General features: G+C 36.9%; 1 protein-coding gene across 5 annotated transcripts in view; it reads right to left on the minus strand.

Annotated features, from left to right (window-relative positions):
• The window catches only part of LOC121419959 (tyrosine kinase receptor Cad96Ca-like), a 36182-nt gene that overhangs the window by 10354 nt on the left and 4614 nt on the right, over nt 1–21214 (minus strand). For 2 of the 5 annotated variants that reach the window (XM_041614458.1, XM_041614457.1), the window contains exons 2-9: nt 16096–16176; nt 14918–15284; nt 9277–9423; nt 8699–8723; nt 8036–8091; nt 4765–4953; nt 2603–2707; nt 720–910 (exon numbers count right to left, since the gene is read on the minus strand). In XM_041614458.1, the coding sequence (XP_041470392.1) occupies nt 720–910; nt 2603–2707; nt 4765–4953; nt 8036–8091; nt 8699–8723; nt 9277–9423; nt 14918–15284; nt 16096–16158 (1143 nt within the window). In that variant the 5' untranslated portion in view covers nt 16159–16176. Of the gene's footprint in view, nt 1–719; nt 911–2602; nt 2708–4764; nt 4954–8035; nt 8092–8698; nt 8724–9276; nt 9424–12012; nt 12270–14917; nt 15285–16095; nt 16177–21214 lie in introns of those variants that run through there. The other 3 variants (XM_041614459.1, XM_041614461.1, XM_041614462.1) reach the window with 2 other exon arrangements.

The following is a 21214-nucleotide window of genomic DNA, read 5'->3' on the forward strand; positions in this document are numbered from 1 at the left end:
ATGCAATAATAATATTTTGAAATACCTTTCGAGTAGAGTTTTTTATTTATAGAGGAACCTCTCGCATTCGCCATTACGAGCTTGATATTTCTGTTTTATCCTGTTTATATCCAAATTCGAACTCATGCTGGATATAAAGCATCATTAGTCTACATACGCCGGACCATCCCAGATCAGATCCGGGTGATCCAGGGCATACTTGGAGCATCTTTGGCATCCTTGAAGGCCGCTGTAGGTCTGTGAACGCCCGGAAGACAAAACATCCGGCTTAATCTGTGGACTGTCGTGTTTGCAGAGAAATCCGAAACGGTCCGTTTAGCAGCCACTTCCATTGGCGGCGGAGCAGATTATCATCTTTTGTGTCTGGGGGGACGCCTATAGTTGCGCCCCCCCCCCCCCAAACACAACAGATAATCCTCTGCTCCGCTGCCAATGAGTTTGCCTCCCAGACATCCAGGGATCTACGCTGTCCTCCAAGGATGCCCAAAGCGTATGCACGGATCTCTCCTCCGAACCACTGCGGATCTGATACGAGGTGGATCGGTGTCTATTTTCACTGAATGGGGATAACTTTAAACGCGCCTTGAGCACCTAGCAAGGTGGATACGTGCGCTATACAAATCCTATATTATTTTTGTTATTAAACACGCTTAAAAATTCTCGCCCATGATGTCTGACTAAAGAGGTTCCTATATTTATAAACACGCTGAAAATGCCACCTTTTGTGAAGCTAGAAACTCCATTCCTTTTGCGATCTGCCAGGCAAACGTAAGTAGTTCCGGTTCCTTGACCCGTCGAACAATAGATCTAACATTGACGTAAGCCTTGTACGTTGATCGAGTCTTTCCTGCGTTGGTTTGTAGGTACGTCAGCAGCGTGCCGTACGGAATGTATTCATACACGATGAACGCTGCAATGTGCATTATGGGTAAAAGGGTAGAAGAAAGATGATCGTGTCAAAGAATTATATACACTTCTTTTTTTCTTTTTTGGACAATATCATTCGATTTGACTTGCATCACTTAAGCCTGCTGTATCAATATTTTCTCATAACGAAAATTAGAATTGAATTGAATTGAATTGGTTTCATGCAAATGCTAGCTAACCACTTTGACCGTAGACTTTGTTATTTCGTATTGTAGGCCTAAAGTACAGTACTTATAGTATGTTAATATGTTTAAAGTCGAAATGAATGTGTGCGTATGTGCGTGAGGGTGTGTGTGCATATTGGTGTGTATAAGTGTAAGTAAACATGCAAAAAAAAATACCTGCACTTCTTTCAAGTATTTCTATTCTAAGCATTTTAATATGAATGTCAGTTTTGTCCTGACATCTGTTCTCATCCGCTATTTGGGGTGGTGCCAGTGGAAATTAAATTCAAACCACCCAATCTCGATTTCCTATATTCTTCTTTTCAGCTTTCTTCTATTCGCAATTTTTAGAAAATATATTTTTCTCACTACTTTAACGAATCATAAGGCTGCACCCCTCCCAATGGAGCACCGCCCCTTTGCGGTACCTACACTCTAAATGAAAAAGAGCTAATCTGGTCCCTGATCACGCTCCTCTCATAGTAAGACGGGGGACCATTCGTTTTTAGAGTGGGATTTACATATTTTGAAAGTGCATTATACAGCAGCTCCTTTTGGAATGAAAATGTCTAGACATATTCATTGTCCGCTCCAGAAGGAGCTATAACGCACTCTCAAAAGATGTAAATCCCACTCGAAAACGACCGGTCCATCGTATACATCTTTTGATAGTGATTTATAGCTCCTTCTAGAGTAAAAATTTCAAAAAAAAAAAAAAAATAGTATACACTGTCCAATCCAGAAAGAGCTATAATGCACTCTCAAAATATGTAAATCCCACTCGAAAATGACTGGTCCCTCGTCTACATTTTTTTAGAGTGATTTATAGCTCCTTCTGGAGTAAAAATCTCTAAAATAATATACACTGTATACTCCAGAAAGAGCTATAACGCGTTCTCAAAAGATGTAAATCCTACTAGAAAACGACTGGTCCCTCGTCTACATCTTTTGAGAGTGATTTATAGCTCCTTCCTGAGGAAAAATGTTTTTAAAAATATACACTGTACTCTCCTGAAAGAGCTATAACGCACTCTCAAAATATGTAAATCCCACACGAAAACGACTGGTCCCTCGTCTCATTTTGAGAGCAGTGCGTTTCGGGATCAGGGCAGCGTTTCATGAAAGGACTTGTCGGACGTTTTACCCGACAGTTACCATAGCAACAGTGGTTCTCAGCCAATAAAGATCGGAAAAGTTGTCTGATCTGACAACTTGGTTGACAAAAATGTTGATGTAACGCTCCTCAGATTAACTCTTTCTTGATTAGAGCACATAGTATTACATAATAGTACTCATTGGCGGCGGAAGCCAAACAATTTAGGAGGGGTCCACCTGAAATTTTTGGATGGACATTTCAGTAGGGGATTGCCAAAAAAATTTGACAAGCAAAAAAAAAGTTATCAACAAAAAATTTAAGGGGGGACCGTCCCCCCATCTCTTATTTAGGGGGACAGGTCCCCCCCCCCCGTCCCCTCCGCTTCCGCCGCCTATGGTATGATAGTACTACATACACTGTTCTAAGCAGCATCCAAGACACTTGACCACATTGATATGACCAGGGAGAGCCCATAAGGTATTCACGATGTCTAGAAGATTATTCTTTATACCAACGACACCTGGATCAGGAAAGTAAAGGAAAGAGAGAAACAGATGAATTTTTTTAAGGTAATGAAAATAACTTCTGTTTTCTTTATCAAATCATATCTATTTCTACCATACAAAGCAGAACATAAGATAGAATACTATGAATATATACATAACAAATATACAACAAAGTACTATTTAAATAAACATCATAATCAAAATAATATATCTACAGCAAAATTATATTTTTTCTACCATCTATCAAAATAATACAACATTTATTATTGGTAACATGAACAGAACGGTGGTAATTTAACATAGATTTAAAAGCTTTCTAGCTTTCTAAACATGTTTGAAAGATTCAATTTTGGCATACAAAATAATGAAATTAAATTGAACACAGTTCTATACTTCCATAAACTCCAAATAAAAATACTTTTTTATCAAAAGTAATTTTATCTTCTTAAGTAAAACGATGTATATTCATAATAAAACCTCGAGTAATTTGGCGATCCGGAAATAAACGTTCTATTGTTTCGGCAGATTATTGCATAATAAACATCAATCAGACTTCGAAATATTCAAGTATTTTGACATATTTATTGACCTAAAGTATATGGTGGAACAATTTAAGCTGGAATAACAAAACAGGATTTAATAAGTATTAAACATATCTTGGCCCAATAAAAATTTGGAGCATTGTAAAGCGTATTCCATTTATCAAATGCTTTAGGGGGTTAAACATTTGATGAACACTCAAAATACCGACAAACCCTCGTCATTTTCATAAGGCTTTTAATTATAGTCTCTTGGGACGCAAGAATTACCCCTGTACATTTCATAATACACTCTTAAAAATAATTCTAACAATGCTGTTTACTGTGTGAATAGAACAGTAGTTGCTTAAACAGTTTAAACAAGTGTTTAAACTGTTTAAGTGCTTGAATTACTGATAATAAAAATATTTCAATTTTAACTTGGTTGTTTAAGATTTTAAATACTTATTCAGGGGCCGCGGAACCGGGGGAGCTGGGGGCTTCAGCCCCCACCCCACCCCCCCCCCCACTTTTTTTTCAAAAACTGTACAAAAACGTAAAATTGACTATATGATTGTGATTTTTTGCATGGTCAGCCCCCTTCCCCCCCCCCCCCCGCTTTGAAAACCGTTCCGCGGCCACTGTTATTCAAAATGTTTACTGTGCGATTCACAACACCAAAAGTTTGGAATCAAACCGATGCTGTTTTAATACTAATTGGTGTTGTATAAACACCTTTCTAGTTTTAGACCAAAACGAGACTGGTGTTGTTTAACACTTCACTGGTGTGGACAGTAGATTCCGGGCTTGTGTTAAATCAACACCGGAGTTTTTTTCAGTGTGGATCCAGTAACGTACAGATAGAACACAAAAAAGGAGAAATTGATAAAAGTCATAATAAGAATAACTTTCTTGATTCAACTACATAATTACAAAAACACCAACTCCCTCTTCCTGCTAAAAAAAGTAAAGATCATATGTGTTACGAAAGGGAGCTTGGTCAGTAATATTCAGAATAAAGTTTGGGGATTTTTTAATCTTTCGATATGAACACTTTGAAAATGCCTTAACATTTCAAATATAGGATTGCCTATACACAGACTTGAAAGTTGAATAATTTGAAAAAAAAGTTATTTTACTTCTAGTATAGTACCAAAATTATAAATAATAACAATGATTATCAGCAAAATGAAGACGACAGCAATAACAGTACTACTACTAATAATTATGATATATAACAATAACAATAATAAAACATGATAAAAATAATAATAGTGAAAATAATGATATAATAATGATGAAAATAATAACAATGATAATGATAATGATAATAACAAAATGATGATACTACTAATAATAATAGTAATAGTAATGATAATGATGATGACAATAATGATAATAGGGTGATTTATTTTTTGAACGCACACGCCGTTCAATGACGCTAACGAAGCTAGCTCAGCAACAAACATCTGCACATTTACATGGCGCCCTCTCCTCGCTTCTCTGTTCCTATTATTACTTTAAACATTGATGCTAGGAAAATGAAAACGAACCTGATAAATCTCTTATTGCTGCTTCGATCTTCTTTTTCTCTTTTCCTGGTACACCTCGAATCTCCCCTTTCCAAACCTGACCGAACGGGGTGACACCAATGGATCCAATCTGGGAGTAAAATCGAATGTTTCTAGACGGTACCTTGGCCCCAACTTGTTTGCCAGTCAGCTCTCGTTCAGTCGTAGCAACTGTAATGGAATGGAGGTGATTGGTATTTGGTATCAATGAAATCGAAATTAGCATCATAATTGCCCTCATCATCATCGTCATCACCATCATCATCAATATCATTGTCATCATCACCATCATCATCATCACCACCACCATCATCACCACCATCATTATCACCATCATTATCATGATAATCATCACTACCATCACCATCATCATCGTCGTAATCACCATCAATATCATCATCACTACCACCATCATCATCATTATCATCACTTCCATCGCCACCATCATTATCATCATCAGTACCATCGCAAAAATCATTATCGCCATCATCATCACCACCACCACCATCATCATCATTATCATCATCATCACCACCACCATCATCATCACCATCATCATCATCACCACCACCACTCCCACCATCATCATTTATCGTCATCATCATCATCACCACCACCATCATCATCATCACCACCAACACCACCACCATCATCATCACTATCATCATCATCACCATCATCATCACCACCACTACCACTGCCACCATTATCATCATCATCACCACCACCACCACCATCATCACCACCACCACCATCATCATCACCATCATCATCATCATCATCACCACCACCATCATCATCATCACCACCATCACCATCATCACCACCACCACCATCATCATCATCATCATCACCACCACCACCATCATCATCACCATCATCACCACCACCACCATCATCATCACCACCATCATCATCACCATCATCACCACCATCATCATCACCATCATCATCTTTATCACCATCATCAACATCATCATCACCACCACCACCACCATCACCATCATCACCATCATCATCACCATCATCACCACCACCACCATCATCATCACCACCATCACCAGCAACACCACCAACATCATTATCATCATCATCATCATCACCACCACTACCACTGCCACCATTATCATCATCACCACCAACACCATCATCACCACCACCATCATCATCACCATCATCATCGTCATCATCATCATCACCATCATCATCATCACCACCACCATCATCATCACTATCACCATCATCATCACCATCATCATCATCATCACCACCACCACTACCACTGCCACCATTATCATCACCACCACCACCACCATCACCATCATCACCATCATCACCACCACCATCATCATCACCATCATCATCATCACCACCACCACCATCATCATTACCACCATCATCAACATCATCATCATCGTCACCACCATCATCATCATCACCACCACCATCTTTATCACCATCATCATTATATCACCATCATCACCACCGCCACCACCATCATTATCACTACCCTACTGGAAGAAACACAGTGCCCGACAGTGTGTTCATAGTGTGGAATAGAATGTGAAATCACCTTCCCACTGTCGAATTTAAAGGAAAATGAAACCATTGGAACAAGATAGCTTGTGTGAAAACAGAAAAATCAAAGAAACAGATCAACAGAAGTTTGAGAAAAATCGGACAAATAATGAGAAAGTTATGAGCATTTGAATATTGCGATCACTATTGCTATGGAGATAGCAAATTGGCAATGCGACAAAGATGTGTGATGTCACTGATGAACAACTCTCCCCATTACTTTAGTATATATTTCACTTGAATTGCCTCTTTTATCACATCTATCCATATATCATGTGTTCTTTCTACATGAGGGCATGTAATACATATTTTTTTAAGAATACATAATGGATAAAGAGTTTGTATCATCGTAAGAAAAAACAAAAAGAGACATTTTGAGGGTATTTTATAGTCCACCAAAGGGAAAGTTGTTCATCAGTGACATCACACATCCTTGTCGCATTGCCAATGGGAGGATCTCCATAGCATTAGTGATTGCAATATTCAAATACTCATAACTTTCTCATTATTTGCCCGATTTTTTTCAAACTTTCTTTATTCTTATTCTTTGATTTTTCTGTTTCTACACAAGCCTATTTGTTCCAAAGGTTTCATTCCCCTTTAAGCATTTCAACAGTGTGAATCTCATATTCAAATAGTCGACCACGTGAACACGCTGTGAACAGTCACACTGTCGAGGTATTAACAGTGTAAAAATGTCTTCACATTGTTGAAACTGAACACTTTAACAAGGTGGATAATATTTCTTACACACTATTAACACATCTTAACACATAGTGCACACTATTAACACATCTTGAGACACTGTGTTCTTATCCAGTATCAAAATCATTGGATTTCTTTTTTTTCTGTTTTTACTGGTTTTCATAAAATAACATTAACAAACAATATAGCCTGAAAATAAGTTTAAGACTAACAAGCTAATTATCTCAAATTAACTTAATAATCAGCCACAAACATCCATCCTCACACCATACCACTCACACATACACAAACCTTCACATACACACACACATACGCACGTCTTTCCAATGTTAAAATAATAATAATAATTATACTTGCTTATATAGCGCCTAACACTTACTTTGTCAGAAGTCTCTAAGCGCTCTACAGTATATGCAGCATAATTACCCTGGCTTTACTCTCTTTTCTTTAAAAGGCAATGTGAAATGATCAAAAGGTTTATATATACAATTTCATTTTGACTATATAACTGAATATAACGAGATTATATTTAATCTCAGAGGCAGTAAATTTTCTACAAGATCTGCTTCTTTTTTAGTGTCTCAACCCTCCAGTTTTCTACATCATGTGTAAACAAGGTATTGACTGTGTATATGTATATGAAATTTATTGCCAATTTACTTCATACTTTTAAGTATTACGTGTTTTTGTGTTTTTATATTGTTTTCTTTAATTTTGCATTTTATATATATTCTAATTCAAATTTATTTATTTCACTTCCATCAAACAAAAACAAATTGTATACCATATGTAAACATAAGTATTTGTGTCCGTTGCAGAGAAACAAAAATAATAATACATATGTTGTGAAAAAAAATATATAAAAAATAAGAACACTTGAACTAAACTGAACCATCGTCAACAGCATGACCAACATCACGAACAACACTATCATCATCATCACCATCATCTGACCATTATCATGACTTACCATTTCCATACATCCCCATCTCGGATGAAGCCTCGTTTGCAAAGTTTTCGTTGCCACTGTACGTAAAAGAAATAACAGCGCATTAACAAAATTTGATATATCATAGTGTGTTTGCAAAGTAATATAAAAAGAGTATATTATACGGATCCATTTATCTAACGATGAGCATACACTTTAAAACATAAGGAAGAAAATTATAGTCTTTTTTCTTTGATTATCAAAATAATTGTTTTTTTTTTCATTTTTGTATAAATTATATCTTTAAAATATCAATATCATTGCAATGTATTATTTTACGTTTAGTAATAATAGTACTAATAGTGTTAGTAGTAGTGGTAGTGACAGTGTTAGTGTTAGAAGTCGTAGTAGTAGTGGTAGTAGTAGTAGTAGTAGTAGTAGTAGTAGAAGTAGTAGTAGTAGTAGTAGTAGTAGTAGTAGTAGTAGTAGTAGTAGTAGTAGTAAAAGTAGTAGTAGTAGGGTAGAAGTAGTAGTAGTAGTAGTAGTAGTAGTAGTAATCGTAGTAGTAGTAGTAGTAGTAGTAGTAGTAGAAGTAGTAGTAGCGGTAGTACTAGTAGTATTAGTAGAAGCAGCAGCAGTAGTAGTAGTAGTAGTAGTAGTCGTAGTAGTAGTAGTAGTTAGAGAAGTAATGGTAATTCGGATTACCTGATGTGATTCGTTTGCTTACGCCCTGGGAAAAAGAAAGGAAGAAAAAATAATGTCTGAATTATCAAATTTGACTGCGTATATTATTCTTGTCATACTAAATTCTAGAGGTAAATTTATTTCAGATAGCGATGATATTAATGAGAGAAATATAATGTCTGTTTAAATTAGTCCCGTTTAATATGAAGAAAGAAAATGTTTCATTATCGATAGGGAAGCAAATTACGGTGCTAAAAATCGAAAATGTAAAATTTATCTTTTGTGTTTACCATTATCCATCGATTACATCATGTAACATTTAACATGAACTAATCCAATCTATGCATAAGAAATTGTTATGATGTTCCTCAAGACTGTTCGATGGCAGCCTTATTTTTCATGATTTACAACAATGTATCACTCTAAGAAATGAAGTGCTAATTCAGCACTCAATGTCCTTGTATAGTGACTGCACTTGAGTGCTGATTTTCTATTTCAAAGTGCAGCCACTATATACAAGGACATTGGGTGCTAAATTAGCACTTCTTTTTTTAATGTGGGTTTTTGTGTTAACAATCCGAAAGTCGACATTTGCTAACCTGAGTCTGGTTTTCTCTCCCTCCTTCGCTGAAAGATAAAAATAAAGAGTGCAAGAAGGAAAACCAGAATACAGATGATGACCCCGAATGCTATGGAGAGGTTCCTGTAGAGATGATCATTACATTGCGTCGTTGATGAAGGAGGGTCTAGAAAAAAATAATCATAAATCACTTATTCACGCTGTTACATAAATGTGTTATGGCCACCGCACACCTTGCGATTGATCTGCGATCCGATTTTGGAATAAAACGAAGTGGAATCTTAAGTTAATATTCAGACATGGAATATCTTATTGTGTAATGTTCTAAATCACCGTAAAAATACCTATGTTCAAATATGACTATGCTTTTATCCTTATTAGAATAAAGTGAATTTGATATCTAATTAAAATGACGTCATAGCAGTCGTACGAATTTAAAATAATTAGGCATTTACTCTGAAGTTAAGGCTTGCAATCATCCAAAATTGTTATATTACTATTTTTCAGTTAATGTGAAGCTCAAATGAAAACATACTTTTCATACCCAGAATGTTCAGAAGATGAGCGATTTTTTCCCCCAAATTCGGATCGTGGACCAGTCGTAAGTTGTGCGCTTGCCTTTAGAGTCTATTATCTGGAGAGACAAATCCTATAGAATTACAGCTGCACTCTTTTGGTGTGAATTTCAATATATGCACACATACATGTAGCTTCTTCTTCCTCCTCCGCTGATCCTGGAGATCTACAGCTTGTTGCTGCATTGTTGTATAAATAATTATAAGAGCACAAAGGACTTCCTCAGAGTAGAATAGGCATCGGTGATATGTACAATACGATTACACATTCAAGAGAGAGAAGGGAGAAAGGAGGTATGAAAGATTTTGTGCAGGAAGAGTAAGAGTTTAGTGGTCACCTTCTATTGCATGGAAGAAGGTAGTTTTGAATGGACAGGTAATAGAATGGATTTAGCATAGTCTTCACAGCAGTCTTGGGAAAATAAGGAGCAGATCGATGCAGGAAGGCCTCATTTTCTCACTTCCACTTGGAGTTCATCACGGTGTGTGTTAAACACATGGCAGCTAGCTCTGAAGTGGATGGTGTCTTCATCACCTTGATGACATAGGTGACAAGTTGGAGAAGTAGCCTTCTTTATCAAAACTAACCTGAGTTGCATAGGTCTGACTAACTAGATGTGACCTGATAACGGCTCGTCTTAGAAACGCGGAGCTACTGGAGCTGGGGTAGAGTAGTCTGCTATGCAGACTCTGAATGGCTCGTGAGGTGAGATCTGCTACTGGTTTGCGAAGAAAACCAGCCTGAAAGGGCGAGCGTATACGTAGCGAGCCACTTCTGCAGCCTCAGTAGACCTAGTCTGCTATGCAGACTCGTTGAATCAGCTGAGGTACACACACTGCAGATGTGAGTCTACATTTGTAGACTAGGGGTAGAGTGCGTTTGACGCTGGTATATCTATGTTCCTCCACAGCGAAGTAGTAGATTTTGACTGAATAGCAGCCAGTACCTCATCTTTAACCTTGTTTGTAACTGCCCTATTTGAGATCTTCTTCCACGTGATGTAGGACATGGGTTTGAGCAGAAGAGAGCGAAGGTCAGGGAGATTATACTTCCAGGATGAGCTGCCAGGACTTGATAGTGGGGGTAAGCATGTAGCCAAGACCTATGCTCAAATCTAGTGTGGGGGAGAACCAGTGCTTGTCCAATCAGGAGGAGTCTCTCAAGGTCAAACTTGAGAAAGAAGAGGAAGGAGCCAAGGGAGAAGAAAGACAACCTCATCAGCTGCTGCTGTTCTAGGCAGACCAAGGATTTGCTTGAACAGCTGATGTTGTGCCTGATCAAGTCTTTTCTCCATCCCTTTCGTGAGGTGTAATACTTCTGCTCCATATAGAGCATACGATGGATGCAGTAGAATAGCTCTATGAACATGATGAATAGACTTTCCACAGGGATGAACAGTGTTGTAGCAGAAGGCATCCTGTGTATGCTCCACTTCCTGTAAGCGCTATAGAAAGTCTGCATGCCTTTCGAGATGATCTTTTGGGTTGGGTCTCTCTTGACACGTAAAGCCAAGATGTGAGTTATACTTGAATTTTACCTCACATTCAAATCTTGACAGAAATGCAGCGACCATTTATTTTTTTTTCCAATTGTCAAAATTCAAATTTTTATTTGTCTTTCCTATATTGCGCGCCCTCTCGATATTTCTTTTATTTTTCTAAACGAAAGTGGCTGCTTTAGCAATTACCTTCGTCATTTGATATGAGAATATATCCTGATTTCTTTAGTGCATAAAAATGCTTGTGAAATGGTAAGCCATTTTATAGGACAAAAAAATAAAAAGATGTTTTATGCTTATCTGGCACCAGATGAGTAATCTTGTGTAAAATCGCTAAATATAACTAATGACAGCTTCCGTCATTTCTACTTGATTTTTTTTGTCTTTCGCATAACTAATATATTTTGGGACTAACCCAAGATATAGTTTAAAAAATGAAATAAATAAAAACAAGCGTTAATTTAACTTAGTGGTATTGAACGATAAAGCATACCGAAGATTGATAACTAACTATTGTGCAACATTCCTTGCTATACACCAATGCCAATGAATAAACTACACTACATCATGATTATCTCCAGAACAAAAGAATCATATTAAATTTGTTCGTTTGTTCTCCCACACCCAAAAACTCACCCACAAATCGATCATAATATTTGAGTATCAAATGTCATTACTTACTGTCGTCGAAATCAGCCATTTTCGCCTTTTTATCACCGGTACCATAAAATAATATATATATTACTAATTAGCAGCACAGTGTGTTGGTTATGAGGTTCAACAAGGATGTAGCCGTTCTGATTTTGTGACATCAGTATGATAAATCTCAAAATAATCGAAAGTGAAATTAATAAATCATGATAATTGCCAGGACTAACAATAGTTTTGTATCGTGTACTTAACTTCTACACGAACGCTGAGTATGTCTCACAAACATGACAAAGAGAACAACGATTTAATGTAATTTGAAAATCAATGAGATCATATTGGTCATGAAGAGGCAGTCTCCAATGAGTACGCAGTGCCAAGTAAGTGTCCAAACGTTTCCTTGTTGACAGAGCATATCAATAATATAGAATGTTAAATTGTAGAGTGAAATGGCTAAATTGATAAATTCACATGAATCAGGGGCGGATCCATGATTTTCCCAAAGTAGCGCAAATTTTTCCGGGGAAAAAATGACGAGCAAAAAAATATGTAAAAAAATTAAGGATATTTCGTCCACGAAAAATATTGACACTAGCAAAAAATAAGTAAAAATAAAAATAAAACCAATGTCTTCACTTTCAAAAGGGGGGACACACTTCTGTTTTCATAAAATGTTTACATTACAAATTTTAAATGTGCCTCTCAAAGGGGGGCACGTGCCGGCTTTGCCGCGAACTGGATCCGCCAGTGACATCAATATGTCAATGATTAGATCAAGAACATATCTTTAGCTCTTCTTAACATTTTATATGGTTTAAATGAAAAGCCACCAAATCTGATCGCTCTATCGGCACGACCGTTAATACTACAAAGCATGCTCCGAAACTTCGGATATTACAGAATTTTAGAACCAAATACGTTTGCGTACATCATTCTCAGTGGCCCGTATTCTGAAGTCAGGTTTAACTCAGACCACCGATCTAATTCTGTGCCAGAATTGTGTGGGCCAAAAATTCAAAAATTCTGTTTATATTGTAAATCTCTTATGTTTACTCATCTTTTACCTCTTGCTTCAATAATAAACAAAAATACTTCAGTTATCATTCCCGGACAATTACGAACAATTTGAGTGTCAAATGAGTTAATAGATTGGGTGTTCTGCTGGGGATTTGTGCCCCAATCGGCTCTCCATAGTTAAACCACAGCTTAAATCAGGGTTTCACGGGCCTATAAATATTCTTTCGAGCCAATTAACCCATTGCTATTTTTTTATTTTAATATGGCTGATAGACAAAGTGTATGCATATGATTGTCCATCTAACACTGATTCGATTTTTGGTAATTACTGAACTTCCTTTTCCCAAATTGGGAAGAAATATCACCAATTTTGGACTATATTTTCACTGGCGGAAGGATTGGGGCTATTTTGCTGTTTGAGGTGATGAATCTGCTCCCCCCGAAGGTGTCTTCAAACACGCCAATTTATTTTTAAAATGAGCCGGTCGAGGGACCCTTTTCTGGTCAGATATGGATTGCCAGATATAAATCCTATCCACTGGTAGTAAACATTCAACCCCCGAATTTCATCCTTATTTTTTATGAATTTTTTAAAGTGCCAATTTAACACATGAGTCTATGGGGAATGAATTAAGCCTGTGAAACCTCAGGGTTTTATTTAAACCTGAGTTCAGCGTATAGCGGCCAGTATATTTACAAGAGGAGTCAGGATTTTCATAATGGGGGACGAGAAAAGATTGGGCTCTCTCAGCTCACCCGATAAAATAAATTTCAATTATTCGTATGCGAGCGAGCTTATATAGAGACAGATAGGGAAAATCTGCTATTTAAATAGGAAATGTAACAGCATATAAAATTATATTATCAGACATTAGACATGTTAGACATGTAAGAATTTTTTCTGTTTCTGCTTATGGTAATTCCCATAGGAACTCGGCTGGACAGCGTTTTGCTGGTAAACGCCAAGCTGGTATGTAACCAGTTACATAGGAAACATTGTTACGTCTGCATGGGTTAATCAGTAGCTGATTTTATAGACGACCGATATTACTCTCTGGCCTTTTTATTAGAGTGGAGACAAGGGCAGAGTGGGGATTCGAACTCACAAACTTGGGAATAAGAGTCCAATTCTCTAAACCATAAGGCCACACTGTTTGTGACAGTCCGAACCAATGAAATCCATATTTTTTTTATTTTATAGTTCGAAATAGACATGAAATGAAATACTCCGAAAATTTGCTTTGCCCAATTGATCGTGGGCCCGGGAGCTGCTGTGCAGCGCCATACAGACGAGGCTCTATCCCTGTAATCGTTGAACGCCAAACAGGGTAGCAGCAACTCCAATCTTTCAACGTCTTTTGGTCTGACGCGGCCGGGGTTTGAACCCCGACCTCCCGATTGTGAGACGGACACTCTACCAACTGAGCCAACACACCGGTTCTAGGAATATTCATTTCAATTGCTTACTTGTCTGTTTTCAAAGGAGGAAAGCTCCAAGGGAATCTTTGATCTTTCGATGGCTGGGCCCTGGGAACGATTTTGAAAGGGGGGTGCTGATGTAAATTTGACAAGCAAAAAAAGGGAGTCGCTATAAAAAACAATCAAGGTCATTTGGGGGGAGAAATTTAAGAAGCAAAAAAAGGAATTACAATTCTACATTTTGTCATATCTACCACGATTTCAGGGGGTGCTGCACATGGAAATAATACAGGAAGCCCTCCACCCCCGGATAATCTTGGGGGTGCTTCAGCATTCCCGCTTCCCATGGAAAAACTCAGCATAAAAATATAGCAGTTCAAAACCTAAATTATGATTAACATCCATTGAGGGAGGTAGAGGGTGTTTCTATTCTCTTGGTGTGTGACACCCCCCCCCCCTCGCAGTTTGCACTTCGTTTTTGTTTTGTTTTTTCGATACCAACCTTCTACATACAGATTAGCCATTTGTGACGTCACATTTCCCGAATCATCTCCATGGATACACGTAAACATTCCTTCATCTTCTTGGCCAGCCAGGGTGATATGTAAAATAGATTCGACGAATTCCTCATTGGCCCGAACACTGGTACGAAAATTGTCGTACTTTGCTTCTTGCGTCAGGCGGATTGTCTCTGAAAATATTGGTATTCCTGTATCCGACCACGTGATTGCGTTGGACGCGTTCATTGGCTGAGAGGCATTGCTAGAGGATGGCATAACGATGAACGCGCATCTCAGAGATGTGTTCCTGCCCGATGGGACGTACGTCGTGAGGGGGTCTAACCAGCCCTGTCCTGACACCGTTAGAATCTTGCCAAAGATTGCATAAAATGATTGAAAAGACACAGGAAAAATACAATACATCTTTTTGATTTCGTAAATTAAGAATATGAATAATAAAATAATAAGTCTGAACTGGTTTCCCGTTTCATCAAGTATGATTACTTTATCAATATCACGTATATGGAGAAATGATAACGTCCACGAATATTTCTTCGGTCGCAAAAACAATTTTCTTTAATGCCCATATTTGATTTTCAGCTTTAAACATTCAAAATATCTGATCTCGGTCTGGCCCACTTTAATTTAATCGGATGCCATATGAATACACAGAAAACACTTTCTAAAACATGATTGTATCTTGAAATATTATCTAGAATAATCGCTCTGCAGGCCACGTTTTCACATGTAATAATATATACAAGGTTTAGCGGTCATAACATACCCTATATGTCATGCATATACATTATAATCAAGCACGTCTGGCAGTAATTGATCTAAAATATCTAAATATGTAGCACATTCGTTACCCTTGCATCCAATGATTATGATTTATATGTACTCATCACTTGGAAATAGGATATTGTAATAGTTTGTTCATTATTTTTTATCCATTTCCATAACGATTTGATTTATTCAGCTAAACTTAATTAACTTTCAAACTCAGTCTTGATAAAAACTTCATATGATTCCACCCACTTTGTGTAAAGTTAGGACGCTCAACACGCATGTATCAACATGAATACTGCAATATAAGTAGTACAACCAGGAAAATAATACGTCTATGGTACGGTCGGAAGGGCCATGTCATTATATAGAAGAGTCTCGTAAATATCCTTACCATTGTAAACTTCAAAAGTACCAATCCGAGACATAATGGAAGAGAGGAGACTGCACTCTGCATTTTGACTCCACCAAAATCCTGTTTCCGATGACAATGAAAAGAAATAAATTAGAAGCTCAAAAAAGATCTCAACATGTACACAAAAAGGTTAACTAAATATCGGGTAAAATGGGAAATGCATGTTGTTTTGGGAAAAAGTACCAAATATTTTGTAAATTTTACGCAATGTTGCGTTGAAATTACCCTTAAACATGTTAAAACATGTATTTTGCCCAATATGGGGTAACAACAAATACCCAGCAAACATACATGTTCCCTTTTTACTCAATATTTGGCAAAATTTTACTCAGTGTTTTTAGAGTGTGTACGGTGCAATCAGGAAATCAACAACTACAAATTGATGATCAAGGGGGCGATAAAAATGACACAAATGCAATGTTATCTATTCGACCACCGCCCCCGAGTTCGTGAGTAAACTCGTTATCTGACGTAAATGACTGATTTAAGTGCATTCGTAGGACATTATCAATACATATCATATTCCACAAAGAGCATAATCAGACTTTGAAAAGTTCAAATACTTGGAGCGGACATGAACTTGTTTGATCAATCCAACCTGTGGTCTGCAATAAAAAATACACTCTAAAAAATGAAGTGCTAATTCAGCTCTTAAAGAGCGTGTATAGTGACTGCACTTCGGAGTGCTGTTTTGTCTAGTTTAAATTTGAACGAGTAAAATCAGTACTCCGAAGTGCAGTCACTACACACGCTCTTTAATGAATTAGCACTTCATTTTTTAGAGTGTAAGTATATATATATATATATATACATGTATATATATATATATATATATATGGGGGATGTGGGCGGATGTGTGTGTACGGTGGGTATGTGTGAGGGTGTGGGTGTGTGTGTGTTGTGCAACAGTTCAGAGGACTATGAATTTTCCACACTCCAGAGGTTCAATTGGAAGCAAATAGTGGTACGTATACACTGGAAGTGGAATGAAACCCTTGGAACAAGTGGGTTTGTGTTGAAAGAGAAAAATCAAAGAATAAGATCAAAGAAAGTTTGAGAAAGATCGGACAAATAATGAGAAAGTTATGAGCATTCGAATATCGCGATCACTAATTCTACGGAGATCCTCACATTGGCAACGTGACAGATATGTGTGATGTCACATGTGAATAACTTTCCCTTTGATAGAGTGTAAAATGCCCCCCAAAATGTCTCTTTTTGCTCTTTCTTATGGTGACACAAACTCTTTATCCATAATATATTCTTTGGAAATCTGTATTACAAACCCTCCTATAAAAAATCAATGATCTACTGATAGATGTGATAACAGAGGACTTTTAAGTGAAATATATACAAAAGCAATGGGAATGTTGTTCACATGTGACATCACATATCTTTGTCGCATTGCCAATGGGAGGATCTACATTACAATAATGACCTACACTTCAAATGCTCATAACTTTCTTATTATTCATTCAATTTTTCTCAAACTTTCGTTGATCTCTTTGCTTGAATTTTCTGTTTTCACACAAGGTAACTTTTTTCTAAGGGTTTCATTTTCCTTTAAGTACTGAATAAGCATCCCTTAAGAGAAACTTTGAACTTATCTAGTGAGTCAGGAAGTGCATTCCACAAATTTGCGGAGGCGTGTGAATGTGATATAGACCTACCTAATATGATATTAAAGGCCCGTGGGCAAGAAGAGTTGAAAATTTCAATTTCGAAACCAAGTTGCGGATAGAATTGGGCCAAGGTTAATCTTAGGATTTGACGGCCTGCCCTAAAATAGGAGTGTCTCGTTGGCATTTCTTCTGTATTCTTTGTTAAAACTCAAACTCAAAAACAGAGTGGAATATGATTCGCGTGCGAGTTTCTGAGCAAATCGTTCCTTAAATATTTGTACTTTGTAATCTTCCAGTTTTACTATATGTAATTTGGTTCAAGCCAAAGTAAAGAGATTTCACTTCCTCTATAGGGGCAAACTTTGTAATTAAAACGTAATTAAAAGATTAATAATAGTGACAATTTTCTCTAAAAACGTTCAATATTTTTCGGCCTGGGATTAACCGTCTGTATAATCATATAGGTGATCTTCGAGCTCAATTAATGCAGCCAGGATATGTTATAATAATAATTATACTTGCCTATATAGCGCTTGATACTTACTTTTATATCGGAAGTCTCTAAGCGCTGTATAGTATATAAAGTATAATTACCCCGGCTTTAACCAAAGACCTTATAATATATTACTAGACCGAAAGCTGCGCGCGCGTTCAGCACAAAACAAATGAGATTAGACTCCGCCTACCGCGATCATTTGAAGACAAAAATAAGCCCCCATTGACATTCATGAGCGTAAATATATTCATATTCCGGCCTTGTCATTGGCTAAGAGCGTCATTAATACGCGATTTCCCCGATTCTTTGTCATCGGTACTAGTGGTATCGTGTTACAGAAGTAATTATTCATTTGACCTCATTACGTCATCTAATTTATTCATTCTGAAACTTTTCTTTCCACACAAAAATGGACCTACGAACACTCCGGTGAGTACGTATAAATTGATATAACCACATGAATTCAGTGGACTATTTACAAATTTCACACTGTATTTTGTGATCTTAGGTTATTTCTCTACCAAATTAGAGAGTTTACTATCATTCTTCTGTTAAAGGAAAGCAGAATTTGGTCTTTGAAATTGAAGTAAGATTGTCATCGTCGCCCAGTGCAGCCTGTATGTTGCTTGCAGTGTTGCGGTTATGCCGCTGTGTTAACCACATGTATTTTGTACGGGCTCCTAGCCGATTGGGCATCGGGAGAATTTCGGGCCGGTTTGGTTCACCTCCAATTAACAAGGACCAACCCACGATTGATTAAAGCAAGAAGAATGAAGCTTCTTTTTGTACACTGTAACGTTAGATCTAGAGGGAGATCTGCATCTATCTTCAGTAGATCGAAACCCAGTCAGGAATAAACTGTGAAGTGGAGTGTGGATGAAGATATATTGCCTGTCATTGTGTCAATCTTCAGTTTCAGATATCAAATTTATTTTGCATAACTTCAGGCTTCTTCATTTAGCCCCCACCCATTTTAACTTATTGTTATTTATAAATAGGGTCTATAGTTAGACTCCTAGACCAAAAGCTTCAGTCTCTCTATTTTGGTTGTTCTGCTGAACTGTGTTGGCTCACTCACGAATAGTAAAAAAATGTCAGAAATTGTTGAATAAATCCCCAGAAACGACGGTTATTCCTGTATACGAAATAATATGCTGCTCTGCATGTTTGTCTTATTATCAATAGGCTAGATCTAGGACCTAGATCTAGATAGGCCTAACGTTAGATCTAATTTCTAACTTGGTTAACAGAGGATCTAGGCCTAGTGTTACTGTTGCTTCTTATTAATATTATTTTAGACTTAGATCTAGGCCTACGGTACTTCACTTTTATTCATCGATGCTTTCTAATTCTAGGCCAACCTAATTCAAATCGAGTCATCTAAATTATACTTTCCCAACCCGCGACACTTACCCCAGGCCCAGGGCTTATGATCTAGGTCTGTAATTTAGGCCTAGATCTAGGTCTGGGCCTAAACGACTCCATTTACATGTACGAGTATGCCTGTCAGTGTCAGTGGACCAAGGACTAGATCTAATCTTGGTCAATAATGGCAATGAAGTTTAAACTTTTAGCCAGGAATAAAAGACATCAAATCCATATAGGCCTAGAATAGATCTCAGTTTAGAACCAAAGCTTTACTTTCTAGGTCTAGATTGATCGAGAGTCCATCGTTAATATCTAGATCTAGACCTACGAGTAATTTAGATACGCGAATGCTGTTGCACAGCTCTGAGTCTTGGACTAGATCTAGACCTAGTGCATGAGATGAAATTATGTTAAAGTCAAATGAAATAAGATTCGGAAATAAAAAGATGCAGATGTTTCTTTGGGGGGGGGGAGGGCAGACATTTGAAAAAAATAGAGAAACCTAAAATTCAGAAAGCGAGGGCCAGAAGTAACCAATATTACCTATGGCCGTTTTGCGCATTTTCTAAAATAAAATTGAAGGATGTCATGCAATTCTTTTTTTGATGAAGGTTTTCACATTTCATCTCTTACCCAAATCCCTCCCCTATACATACGGCCATGAAAAATATCACTTCTTATTATTGTACTCTCTTTTCTTTCACAAACAGGTTGAGTTTGAAGAAAAAGAAAAACAGGTTGAGTTTGAAGGACAAGAAAAACAGTATAGAGGTCTACCTATATGGTTCAAGATGATGATCATAAGTGCATGCATCATTTTGCAGATTCTCATCCAGGTATAAAAGTTAAACTAACCCATTCAAAATTACAGATACATTACATGTATTGAATGTTAACCATGTTTACATTAAATAAAAATAACCTGAGCCACAAAGAGGTAGGATCTGTACGGAACATACACTTCTTAAATATACAGGCTCTCGAGTCTAAAGTAGAACCAATGTCAAAAGTTATGTACTTTGGGCAAATTTATAAAATTAGGACATGTCCTTGATCTACTAGTAATTAAATTGCCTTTTTATTTCCTATTTGTTTATAAATAAAGCAATATTTATATTTCATGAGTTATATTTTATAAAATTAATTTTATTCATTCTTTAGTGTGATATTTATAATTCATATTTGTAGATTTACGATTTTTTTTGGGTTTTACATTTTGTCTAATAGGATGATGCAATTTGACAATTTCCATGGAGGTGATTGATGATGATAAATAATTGGTGAAGTAGGCCTAATAGAACAGTGCCTGGACCACAGAGAGAAATACAAACTACAGCAGTTATATGAGTGAGTGAGTGAGTTAGTTAGTGATTATTTTTGATAATGGAGGTTGTTCACATTTTTTTGGCAACAAATAGACCTGCCTTTGAAAAACCCATTTCAATTTTGTTTCTAGATTATAGTTAGTGTCGTTTTTAAATACAGATCAAAATATTCTGTGCAACAAAACATATCAACTTTAATTCTGACTATTCATATAATTTACATATGTTAATTTATATATTCATATTTACAAGAAATCTCTGTCATTTTTTCGAAGAGTACATGTAGT

Source organism: Lytechinus variegatus, chromosome 8 (assembly GCF_018143015.1).
Source record: "Lytechinus variegatus isolate NC3 chromosome 8, Lvar_3.0, whole genome shotgun sequence".
In the NCBI taxonomy this organism is placed as follows: Eukaryota; Metazoa; Echinodermata; class Echinoidea; order Temnopleuroida; family Toxopneustidae; genus Lytechinus; species Lytechinus variegatus.